This window comes from Diceros bicornis, chromosome 22, assembly GCF_020826845.1.
Source record: "Diceros bicornis minor isolate mBicDic1 chromosome 22, mDicBic1.mat.cur, whole genome shotgun sequence".
Taxonomy (NCBI): domain Eukaryota; kingdom Metazoa; phylum Chordata; class Mammalia; order Perissodactyla; family Rhinocerotidae; genus Diceros; species Diceros bicornis.
The window spans coordinates 23,389,268-23,402,441 of record NC_080761.1 but is presented as its reverse complement, the minus strand read 5'-3'; the positions used below and the strand labels follow the sequence as shown (position 1 = coordinate 23,402,441).

The window sequence follows — 13,174 nt, the reverse complement described above, 5'->3', positions numbered from 1 at the left end:
ATGTTCACCACCAAACACCAACTACAACCCATCACCACACACATGTACCAAACCATCCCCTTCATCCCCCTCCCTCCCCCCCTCCCCCCCGGCAACCACCAATCCAATCTCTGTCCCTGTCTGTTTGTTTATTGTTGTTATTATCTACTACTTAATGAAGGAAATCATACGGTATTTGACCTTCTCCCTCTGACTTATTTCACTTTGCATTATACCCTCAATGTCCATCCATGTTGTCACAAATGGCTGGATTTCATCGTTTCTTATGGCTGAGTAGTATTCCATTGTGTATATATACCACAGCTTCTTTATCCATTCGTCCCTTGACGGGCACTTAGGTTGCTTCCGAGTCTTGGCTATTGTGAATAACGCTGCAATGAACACAGGGGTGCATGTACCTTTACAAATTGGTGTTTTCAAGTCCTTTGGATAAATACTCAGCAGTGGAATAGCTGGATCATATGGTAGTTCTATCCTTGATTTTTTGAGGAATCTCCATACAGTTTTCCATAGTGGCTGCACCAGTTTGCACTCCCACCAGCAGTGTATGAGAGTTCCCTTCTCTCCACATCCTCTCTAACACATGTTGTTTCCTGTCTTGTTAATTATAGCCATTCTGACGGGCGTGAGGTGATATCTCATTGTAGTTTTGATTTGCATTTCCCTGATAGTTAGTGATTTTGAACATCTTTTCATGTGTCTGTTGGCCATCTGTATATCTTCTTTGGAGAAATGTCTGTTCAGGTCTTTTGCCCATTTTTTAATTGGGTTGGTAGTTTTTTTGTTGTTGAGATGCATGAGTTCTTTATATATTTTGGAGATTAAGCCCTTATCAGATGTATGGTTTGCAAATATTTTCTCCCAATTGTTAGGTTGTCTTTTCGTTTTGTTGATGGTTTCCTTTGCTGTGCAGAAGCTTTTTAGTTTGATGTAGTCCCATTTGTTTATTTTTTCTATTGTTTCTCTTGCCCGGTCAGACGTGGTGTTTGAAAAGATGTTGCTAAGACCAATGTCGAAGAGCGTACTGCCTATGTTTTCTTCTAGAAGTTTCACAGTTTCAGGTCTTACATTCAAGTCTTTAATCCATTTGGAGTTAATTTTTGTGTATGGTGTAAGGTAAGGGTCTACTTTCATTTTTTTACATGTGGCTATCCAGTTCTCATAAGGAATTTTTGTTGCAATAAATGACTAGTCATGGCAAGTTGTATGGTGACCATAAATAAATGCAGAAAGCAGGGACAACAGGGATATATAAAGTGTGTATATATTATTATACCTTGATTATTTTTATGCATATATATGTATATATACAGATATTTTTGTCTCACAATGATGCTATAAGGCTTAATTGGTATTGACAAAGTATTTAAAAATGCCTGACTAAAGCATATGGTAGATAGAAACAATATTATTACACATAATAATATTTTGCATTGCTATGTCACTTTTCACTTGAGACTCTAAATCCATTGATTCATTTGTTTCCTCAGTGTATGACTCTCAGTTCATCTTGGGAAAACTGAGGCGTAAGCCAGTGTTTGCCTGACATAATATAATAAAGTCAGGGAATTAATTAGGTCTCCTATTTCCTTTCTAACCCCCCAATGATTTTTACCATATTTTTATATATAGTAAATATATATTTAGTATACAGTAAATATATTTTTTATATTTTATTTTATATTATATTTTACTATATTTTGTAATTTTTAAAGAAGTATATTTCTCTTTGCTAGGCTGGCAGCCTCTTGGAAGTAGGGGCATGTCTTTTCCAGCTGTGTATCTCTCAGAGCCTGCAGGCTGTGAGCACACCGTTTATGGGCAGCCAGCAGGCATAAGGGAATGCCAATTGCATTAGTTCAGTCCTTCAAAGAAACACTTTCATTATAGATTCATGTTTTCAATGCTGGGCTTTTGGCTGCTATCTGAGATTGTGACAAGAAAAGGAACATGTCTGCGTCTTTTGTAATAATCTAGTTATAATACAACTTAAAATATATAGTGGGATAATCGGGGCAACATTCTGACCTTCATGGGTGCTAATCATCTTTACCTTCATGGACTCCTTCCTTCATAAAAAAACAAAAGTTAAAAATGACAGTTTATGACTGCATTGGTATAAACATGAATATAATACAAGCTGGATTATATTCTTTTTTCTGATTTAAAAATAATTAAAACAGTCTTGTGGGCCCCTAAAAGTATGGTGAGCCCTGGCCACTGGGCCTATGGTGTGCCTAATGAAGAGGCGGGCCCTGGAGACAGTATGTTGAAATGTTAACTAGTACTTTGCCCTTCATTCCTATGCTCTCAGGGAGGTATTCTGGTTTTATGGCTTCGAGGAAGAATGACCCAGCTGGCAACAAAAGAGCCAAACTCTTGGCATTGGGGTTCAAGAACTTGGGTCTTAGGATGGCATCGTAGATTTGGAAATATAGATGAAGAGCTGGGCTACCCTGTCTCATAGTAGATGAAGAGTTCATGGACTGAAGATGGAGGAGACCAGAGAAGTTAGGAACATGTGGATTTGTCCAGGATCTCGAATTTGAATTAAGACTTTGGAAATCCTAGAGCAGATGGGACCTATGACTGCCTAGCCCTCCATTCCCAGGGTAATGTTTTCGGAGCTGTTGAAGTGTGGGGCTCCTATATTTCCCCCAAGCCCAGTGTGGTGAGGACGTGAAGCACATACCTTCTTGGTGGGCCGGCAGACAGCTCAGGGATGGCATCTGGGTTTCCAGCAACCCAGGTGGAGATGGACACAAGAAGGTTTTGGTGGGCTAGATAGTGGCACACTTGTGGCAAAATGCCAGTTTACACAAGAGTCCGTGTGGCAGGGCCAGGAGGGTATAACAGAGATCTGCATGGATCCATAATGGAAGACCACAGGAGAATGAGGATGTTTCCACTGATGCCAGCAAGGAGAGATGATGATGACAAGGACAGATTCTTGGCGTGGTGGTACCACACAAACACTTTAGAGTTGGAAATGATCCAGAATTGACCGAGATTAAGGTTTTTCCACCTGGCAATATGAGTGCTTGGAACAAAAATTAAGTACAATTATGGAAAAATAAAATTGCAATTCTTGTACAACAGAATTTTTTGAAGCCAGATTAATATTCACTATACGTAGATGTTTACGGTAATTTACAATGTTTGAAGGACCGTCCACCTTTTTTTTTTTTATTTTAACTCTTATAAAGATCTTAAAAAGTATTTGTATTATTTCTGTCCTCATTTTACACATGTGAAAATGGAAGCATAGAAAGATTAGGCAACTTGCCCAAGGTCATGCAGCTAGACTTGGCTAAGCAATGACTCAAACCCATGGCCCCATTTACTTTCCCACTCTTGGTTCTTGATGTTGTTCAGTATTCTCCCTAAGGACTTCAGTGAGAGCTTCCTGTCAGGTTCCCAAATAATGCTGGTATGGTACCAAAATGCTTTCAGTGTTTTGCAGTTTAATGCTCAGATGTGAGGAGGGTAGAAGGCTCACACGCTGGAGCTCTGCCACTCTACCCTGGGCTCTTTCGCTGCTGTGTTCTATGCAGAGCTCTGTTCCCATACTCAGAGGTGGAGAGAAGAGGGTATAATTTGAATGTAATGCAGGGGCCCAGCCCCAGTGCAGTGGGATGAGGTAGGGGGCCAGTTCCTAAAGGGCCTCCTAACTTGGATGCTGGGTGCCCCATCCAGGTTAGTGGATGCTGTTCTGCTTCCACAGCCCTATGCCCGCGCTCACCGCATTGTACATTTTTCTTGTTTAATTGTCTGTGTCTTTCACCAGACTATGAGTAACCAAGGCAGGGACTGTATTAGGTTTGCTCTCCATTGCATCCCCTGCACCTAGCAAAATGCCTGGCGTATAGCAGGTACTTAATGAATGAACGAACAAGTGGATGGATGGGTGGGTGGATGGATGGATGGATGGATGATGAATTCTTGGGCACCTCAGTGTCCCTTACACAATCCTAGCCATGTATCCCTTAATAGCAAGGCCCCTCCTGAGAGAAGTTTGGGTTCAGCTTCCTTTATCTCATCCGAGAAAGCTTTGTGGAAACAGCTGCTTCTATTGTGAGCCACTTCACCTTCTTTTTCCTTCCCTATCACCAAATCCCTCCTTTATGATTATTTCTAGCCACCTTTCTAATCAAGACGTTTGGAATTTTTTTCTTTTTCCATTTACATGTTTTAAAAACTGTTGTTTCTAGCTTATGTTTGTCAGCTTCCTTTAGACCCTTTTTAGAAGAAGGAAGCACGTGTTGTAAATCCATATGAGCAAATACTTTGCTCTCTCTCGTTTTGAAAATAAAAGTTGTAATTAAAATTCGTGGTAGGAAAAATTTCTAAAGTGGCAAATTGCCTTTCTCAGATATTACCATGTCTTATTTTAAAATTTACTTTCAGTAACTAATTTACATTATTAAATAAGATTCACTTCATTGGAGTCACTAAATGAATTGCGGTGTTGGATAAGTATTGTTTTGTGATATTATTAGTTTTATCACATGTGCTAAGTTGTTTTTAGGAATTAGCCTCAGCATTACTTGAAAAGAGATGGAAAATACTTTATATGTACCAAATCCAGTAAATTTATAATTAGAACAGTCATAAATATAGTAAATTTTCATTGGGTAATTTTTTTTTAAATTTAAATGCAATATATGATGAATAAGATTTATCCCTTAACAGATTCTGAATTTTTTCTTAAGGCACCGTGACAGAGAAGCTTATCCCAAAGATTATGATATAGAAGGTCCCGAGGAAGTAAAAAAACTGTGTAATTCAACGTATTGGCGACTTGGAACCGATGAACCCCCAGTAAGTAGTTGCTGCTAATTTCTTTAAGTCTAGAATCTTCCTCCCAGTGAAGCATGAAAAAGAAAAGGGAGGAGCACGTTGTCAGTGCCACTCCTCTTGGCTATGCCAGTTACTCAGGTGACTTAGCCACCGTGTGCTTCAGCGACCTTCCCTGTAAAATGTACACACTTCATAAGGTTATCAGGGAAATTAGATGACATAAAGCAAATAAGGTGCTAACTCAGTGCCTGGTACATACAAGTGCTCAAACAATTATTACTGTGGTTATGATGCTGTTGCTGCAACTGCAGCGTCTTGCTGGATGTCTCCTTTCACTTTCACAATAACTCTGTGGAGTAGGTATTATTATGTCTATTTTACAGATGGGGAGAAACTCCTAGAGGTTAAGCAACTTACTCAAAGTTGCACAGCTAGGGAGGGGAAGAGTAAGAGTTTGAACCTAGTTCTTTGATTTCAAATCTTTTGTACTTGTCTTAAGGTGATGGAGTCGTGAGGAATTAAAACAGGCTGCTAATATTCTCATAACATTTGTACGACCTAGTTACAAAGCGAATATTCATTGTCTATGTAATTTCTGTTTGAATTACTGTCAGTAGGTTACTGCTTGGCTATTTTAGGTGTCTGTCCAGTCAGCATGAGGCAGGAGCTCAACTCCCCAGTAACCCCCAAATTGTATCCTATAATGTTAAGAGCTTTGGGGATAGTTGAAGCCTCAATTTAGCCTTATAGGACGGTGTTGGGGCCCTCGGAACTGGTAATTTGACAAGGATGGATGTGAATACGTTGAGAAGACTGGGTTTGTATCACATTCTGCCACCAAAGGCTGGGCTACTTTGAAATAGGGCAGGCCTAGGAAGATCCATAATTCTACATTGGAAATGGTTCTAGAAGATTTTCTGTTCTCCAAGGTTATGGGAATGAATTAGCTTAGCGTGGTGTGTGACTTTTCCTCCCTTCCTCTTATAGTTGCAATGGACTGGGAGTAATACGGATAGCCTGAAAAATGGGGACTTATAAAGATACAGCTGCCTGGATATATGGAACCGGAAACTTACAGGAACCAAAACAGCTCTAAAGCAAGACGTTGTCTCTCTCTAACACATACACACACACACACGCACACGCACACGCGTGCACACAGGCACAGTCTCTCTTGGCATCTCTGTTTCTCTCTTCTCAATTCTCCTCTGGCCCCAGAACCCAAATCTCAGGGGCATTCTGATGGTTCCCTCAGTTTCCTTTCCACCTCGCCCTCTTGCCTTTGCATCAGGCTGCTTTATTGATCATTAGTCAGCATCTGGATGGGGCTCTTGAGTCTGATGCCCAACTCAGTCAATAGTTACCCTGCCCCACTCTCCCAAACCCAGCTTAATCTTGCTTTCTTGAAAATGCAGCTGTGGTCAGGACAAGAGCAAATTGGACAAGGCAGGCATTGCCTGGCATGCACTTAGCATCTTCGTCCCTTAAAAAACATCTATTTTTGATTCCTAAATGAAAATGTTCTTGGTCTCTGGGTTGTGGGAGGAAGTGATGTGAAGTGAAATATGAGGTGTAGGAACCTGACACGTTCATGCCTTACATTCTATGCATTATAGGAGTCAAGCCTCAGGTTTAGTAGAGGATGTATAAATAAGATAATGTTTACCTTCTCTATGACTTTTGTTCATGGTCATTGAAATCTTGTCCTTCCTCTACCAGCTTTGTGGTGTGTATTAGATAGGAAGGAAAATAGGCCAAGGAGTCACTATTTCTGATGAAACTGCTATCCTCATATCTTAATAGTAAGTTGCATTTTTCTCTATAGACTTTTCATATATAAAGCACTTGTTCATCCATCTTGTTTCTTGCTCTTCTCAACAAAGTTACACAGTTGACAAGAAAGATATTATTATTCCAGTTCTAAACCTAGACTCACTGATCTTAAGTGACACACCTGAAGTCCCAGGTATAAAAAGAAGGAGGGGGATACAGGCACAGAGCCTCCATGCCTTCGTGTCAGGTGGGATGCTGGATGTGGCAGGAGGACGGATAAGTTCCTCTTCCTCCTGTCACAGAGTTTTGATAGAGGCCTAAGCACTAGAACGCTCTTGATAGTTGGCAAGAACCACACATCCTAAAGCAAGATGCTGAACCAGCTAGGCAGGACTTGATAAGAGATTCTAACCTAGGTCAGGCCAGTATGAGTGGTTACATCTTTGAAGACTAGAGTTGAAAGAGTATTTATTTAGTTGTGGGTTGTGTGTCCCTCCTTCCTCAGTTGAGAGGCATTTCAAGGGAACCACTCAGAGAGATTAATTTGTGTGCCCTGGAATTTAGAGGACATAGGGTCCAGGCATGTGACACATACCTGAGAACCTAAAGGTAAGATGTCATGCCTGATCTGGCAGAGCAGAGAGGGAGAGAGAGAGAGAGCAAGCAGTTCTTGGAGCAGGGATGGTGGTGGTCAAGGATGTGTGAGTGAGTTTACCTGTGGGACCCACTGGACAGAATTTGCTAGAGCACTCTTGAAAGGGCTGCCTGGGGTAGGAGGAGGGGGCAAAGAGACCCAGCACAAGAGACCCACCAGATACCCAAGGCTCAAGAAGAGGAGTTACAATCAGCCAGGAGGAGGAGAAGCTTTGCCTGCTTCCAGCAAGCTGCACTTGGAGGTCCCAGTAACAGAATCTCTGGAAACAATTACAAATGTGTCCCATGAGAGGAGTCCATTCTGAATGTTCTCTAAGCCCAGGGCCACTAGCACAGGTCAAGAGAATAAGGACCACTTAACACTATGCCTTTTTACCTCCTCTCTCCCCATCAGCCAGACCTGGCAGAGGCCTGTGTGTGTTGGGGGTGGGGGCTGGGTGGATGAGAGAGGCCCAGAAGGGAAACAGCACTTGAGCAAGGCCCCACCTGCTTCAGGCTTCCAGGCCTAAAGCAGGACCGAGCTGGGAAGCTTAAATCTAATGCAGCTAGATGTTTGATTATTTCACTGTACTGGAAAATTTCATAACTAAAATGAGATCCTTCTTGAGATTGAGGGGCCCGGAAAAGCTATGGGACTTGCCTAAAATTTCCATCAAGCAAAAGGAAAGAACCAGCCATCCATGTGGAATGGAAGGGGCAGCTTGTTTAAAATAAAGTTGCTTCGGGCCGGCCCGGTGGCGCAAGCGGTTAAGTGCGCACTCCCCTGCGGCGGCCCGGGGTTCACCGGTTTGGATCCCGAGGGCGCACCGACGCACCGCTTGGCAAGTCATGCTGTGGCGGCGTCCCATATAAAGTGGAGGAAGATGGGCACGGATGTTAGCCCAGGGCCAGTCTTCCTCAGCAAAAAAGAGGAGGATTGGCATCAGATGTTAGCTCAGGGCTGGTCTTCCTCACAAAAAAAATAAATTAATTAATTAAAATAAAATAAAGTTGCTTCATGGTTGCATCAACAGGATCAATTCAATAAGACAATGACATGAATAGTAATAGTCACTTCATCCTCTGGACAACTCTTCAGGCAGGTACTACATGAGACTCGCATTATATAGATGGGGAAACTGAGGCCAAGTGAAACTTAATCACTTGTTCAAAGTCAAACAGCTCGAAAGTGTTTTAAAAATTAAAACCCATTTTTCTCCTCTGGTTCCAAAGTCTAAGATCTTAAATACTTTTCCAGACTGCCTCTTGGAGAGCTAAGTTGCTCCACTCCCAGCCCGGTGGCCTTTTTACCTTGTGACACTGCATCCTCCTTGCAGAAAATGAACCTGATTTTTTTTTTTTTGCTCTGGCTAGGGCATTGTATAGATTTCACTGCATATGTATTGAGGCTTTGATTTCTTGCATCTTAGCTATAACCTCTGTCCGGTTTTCTAAAATTATGTCCACACACATGCTGGCTAGCCCTGTTCCCATCTGTTTACCCTTCTGACTGCCTTCTTAGCATTTTTCTTCTTTTGCAAGATTGCTCCTGAGTAGTTGATTCTTATGTCCACCAGCATTTCTGCTGAGCTCATTGAAGGTCTCCTTACCCTTAAATGCTGCTGCTGGGGCTAATGTGAGCATTGTTTATATGTAACAGGATTTAAAATGAGCCTCTGTTTGTCTACATTTTGGCTGAGACTCCAAAAGACCAAGAACAGAACCATAGTCTGTGTGCCAAAGTGAAATATTAGGCCACTAGGTGAGACCTTCAAAGAAGATGGTGCCCTTGGGTCACCACTCATGTGGAGGATATAAGAGGATTGAAGTCTGAGAGGAGTTTGAGAGTAGCGACAGGGTTTTGGAAAAAGTGTGTTGTAAGTCTCTTCTGAAAACCACCTTGGATGCCTGGTGAAGTTACATATACAGGCTCTGGTGATCTGTCTGAAGGAACAGAAAGAGGAGAACTAACTATGTGTACATCAGTGGTGGAACAAGGATAAGTGAGTCCTCAGGCCCAGACGTGGCTTTTGGGGATCAGGTGTGGGCCATGTGGAAGAGAAAGATGACATGGAGCCATTTCAGAGCCTGCCCAAGAGCGCCTCATGAAGGGATGGGATGGGGATTGGCTGGATTCCCGGGGGCTGAGGCAGGACATTTAAGTCCAGCTAGCGGCATCCTGCGTCATGGAACGTGCCACTGAATGCTCCCAGAAAGGATCTCATCATCTACAAGAACACCCCAAGAAAGTCAGCTTTGAAGATCCACCAATGCCAGAGAGGGTGAGAGACAGACATGTCTAGAGGAAACCAAAATAAGATTACTCTTTTGCCTTTCTTGTCTTTACCTCTCTCCTTCCTCTTATCCCCACCCCCTCGGCTTCAACCTCCAAGGAGCCAGAAGAAATTGGGGTGTAGGGAAGAAGTTCAAGGGTGATAATTGAGAAGAAGCCAACTATGCCCCCTTTTTCCACATAGTCCAGGCCAAAGCAGGCCCAAGGTGAAGGAATGAGAATCTTTCATTTTAAATGAAGTGTGAAGTTTTGACTAATACATGGGACTAAGTATTTTACTTACCTCAATAAGACTCTTCTTGGGACACAAGTAGCCAGAAGGTTTTTATATTATCTGAGAGTGACCAGAAGAGTCGTGGGATTGTCCTATATTTCATCAAGGAGCAAAAGAAAGAATTAGCCCTCCAAATGATGGAGGAAGAATAGATTTGTTTTCTGATTGTACTTACTTACAAGTCCCACTTGTTCAATGAGCCAGTTGCCCATCTGTATATAAAAGAGCAGCCCATTCATATCATCCCTATCTATCCCCTTCCCTTACTTTAGTTTTCTTCATGGCGCTTAAATCACTGGACATGTTTTAGACTTCTTTAGTTGTTAATTTTCTGTCTCTCCCTACTATAATACAAGCTCCATGAGAGAAAGGATTTTGGTCTGTTTTGTTCTCTACTGGGTCTCCAGTTCCTGGAATGGTGCCAGGCACATAGTAGGTGCTCAGTAAATATTTGTTGAAGGAAGGAAGGAGGTGTGCATTCAACAAACATGTATTGAGGCCCTATTATTTTGTTAAGTGCTGGAGTAAGAAATGTTATACCAAGTTATGCTAAGTGCTAGGGTAAGAAATATGATTCAAAACAAGGTCCCTGTACATCAGGAACTCACAGGCTTATGGGGGAAATGGGGGTGTATAACCACAGTGGCAAAGTGTGTGATGGATGACAGGGAGAAGATCAGGATCTGTGAAGGCACCTGAGCTGAAATGAGTTGAGAGGAGGATCAGGGATGGCTTCCTAGTGGAGGTGGCCACTGTGAAGCTCCTGAATTGAATCCTAAAGAAACCATCTGTTGGCAGAATCTAGAAACATACCACTCAAGTGGCATAATTGAATTCCTACTCCAATGATCCCTCAGACTTCAGAAGGCCAAGTGGGGCCATGGAGGATGCAAATTCACAGGGCAGCACTGGAGTTTCTCTGCTTGTCTTATTACTCTAAGTGATTATGGGAAATAGTATTTTAAACAACAGTATTTTGTTTGCACTTTATTCAGGTGCCACTTAACTATACCATAGTGAGTCCATGCAAACTAAAATCATCAGGAGTACTTCTATCATTGTTTCTTCACTTGTAAAGTCCCTCACCCAAGAATCTTCACAGCACTACCAAAGGCCCTGTCACAATCATTCATGTAAGATGACTTCTGAGAAAGTGGTGCATGTTGAATCCCATGAACTCAGAAGGATTAAGTACAGAGCACATTTGATGTTGTGTCATAGAAGATGAGAACTTTTCAGACATAAAGGAACAAAGAAAAACATGAATAATTTTATTAAACAGAATGTTCTTATACAGCTAATGGATCAATGCCAAGGCATTTTTGGAACTAACAGGACAATATTGATGAGCAAATTAGGCTAATATTAGTATTAACAGCATCACAGTCATTTTGGACTTTAAAATGGCAAATAAGTGAATAGTACAAAAGTGTGCTAACATTCATTTTATGAATAGATGAAGAATAGCTAAGTAGGTCTCTAATATGAGCTGTTTTAGTGGATGAAAATATGACATTTAAAAGTTAATGACCCTAAAAGGGATATAAAAGAATATAATTATACCAGATCCAAGAAATTCAATTATCATTTACTTAATTGGTTCAGGTATTTTTTCTTTGATTGATGTAGTAGAATAGTGTTTTGAGCCATAAATCTTACAGATGCTTCTTGCATTCAGATCTAAGTACCTAAAAGAGGCATATGGATCAAATTTTTGTAAATGGAATAATTTTAATTGCCATTGGAGGAGAACCACTTAAACCAGGAGAAAGGAAGATGTTTGGGGATGGTGGGCTGTTAAGTCAGAGCCCCTTCTTGCGTCCTGTCTCCATAATCTCTGAGCTTGGAGTTGTTGCCACCAGTTCCAGCATCCTCCCCTGGATCTACTTTGGATTGTCTTTGCCAATATCAGCACAATTGCATCTACCCTTCCTGTTTCAGGAATTCTGTGCAAATTCTGGCCAACTGAGTGTACTTTCCTTGTCTTCTGCTGCAGCTATGTGTTTATTTATGCTAGCAAATATCGTCTCTGTCATTTCTAGGAATTTGGGACAGGAATGAAGGTAGGCGTCTGCCATTTTGATCCCATCACTCTCCTCAGCAACTCTTTTTCTGTATTAATAATCATGCCCTAATTTAACTTTTAGAGAAACTAGATTTTAATTTTTCATATATATAAGTTTGCTTAAGCAGGTATAACTGTTATGTTGAACAAATGGGACTCAAAAGGTACGATCACACACACACATCCCTATATTCTTTGCCTTCACTATCTATTCACCCTGCTTTGTGGAATTAGTTCTTTCTCTACCCCTGGATAAAATCTTATGCAGTTTCCATAATTTTTATGGTCACTCTTAGATAATAAAAATTCTGTTGGTCACATTTCAATAAGGAAAATATCTCATCAAAATGATAAATTTCATTTAAGGTTGAAGATTTTCCCCTCCTCCAGCTAGAGTCTTCTCCAGGGAAGTCCGAGAGGGAAGTATGTGTATGTTTTGGGGAAGAGGGGAGTTGGCTGATTTTCTGTTTCTTCTCTTGCTCTGCTTCTCCCTTTCCTCAGACTGCGGACATCTAAAAGGTCCTCTTGTGATTATTCTACTAATATTAACTACTTAACTGAGACTGTTTTTGTGAAAAGAAATGGTTTTGTTATCTGAGAGTGATCAGAAGAAAATATGTACTTGTTGAAAATTTATTTCTAGAGACAGGGAAAGGACCATCCTGTAAAGGCTAGCTTGAACAGGCAGTGGAGAAAAAGAATGAGATTATTTTTCTGATTGCACCCCCAGAATCCCAGTTATTCAAAATAATGATAGAGAGGGGGCCTCTCTGCTTCTCTGGGATTCTTTAAATTATCTATATATGACATTACTGAGTTCACCTAGACATGAAAACAGAGCCAGAATTTCCAAGGGCAAAACCGCTGCTGAGTAATAAGAATAGCCTTTTGGATGATTTTTAAAGATAAAGACTTTTAACAAAGTCTCGGTATTATTGGTTGATGGTGATGACTTTTTTGGCAATGGTGCAAAAAAGCCACAGTTGGTAGGGAGAGTGCTGTTTAACAGGGTAAAATCAGACTCTTCCTCAGTTATGACTGAAGATCTAAGATGATAGATGCCAACTTCTCCTTCGTTCCAAAGTGAAGTGCCAGATCACTCATGTAGAACATGCAAAGCATGTGGGCAGTAACTGGTTTTGAGCCTCTTGGTCTCTCATCCACCTTGAAGATAAAAAAAAGAAGGAGGGGCCGGCCCGGTGGCGCAAGCGGTTAAGTGCACGTGCTCCGCTGCGGCGGCCCGGGGTTTGCTGGTTCGGATCCCGGGCGCGCAGCGACGCACTGCTTGGCAAGCCATGCTGTGGCGGCATCCCATATAAAGTGGAGGAAGATGGGC

At 41.5% G+C, this 13,174-nt stretch overlaps 1 protein-coding gene across 1 annotated transcript in view; it reads left to right on the top strand.

The window, feature by feature from the left end:
* CFAP95 (cilia and flagella associated protein 95) overlaps nucleotides 1-13,174 on the top strand; it is a 71,319-nt gene that overhangs the window by 18,412 nt on the left and 39,733 nt on the right. The window contains exon 2 of the mRNA XM_058565692.1: nucleotides 4,713-4,821. Coding sequence (XP_058421675.1) covers nucleotides 4,713-4,821 — 109 coding nt within the window. The remainder of the gene's footprint in view (nucleotides 1-4,712; nucleotides 4,822-13,174) is intronic.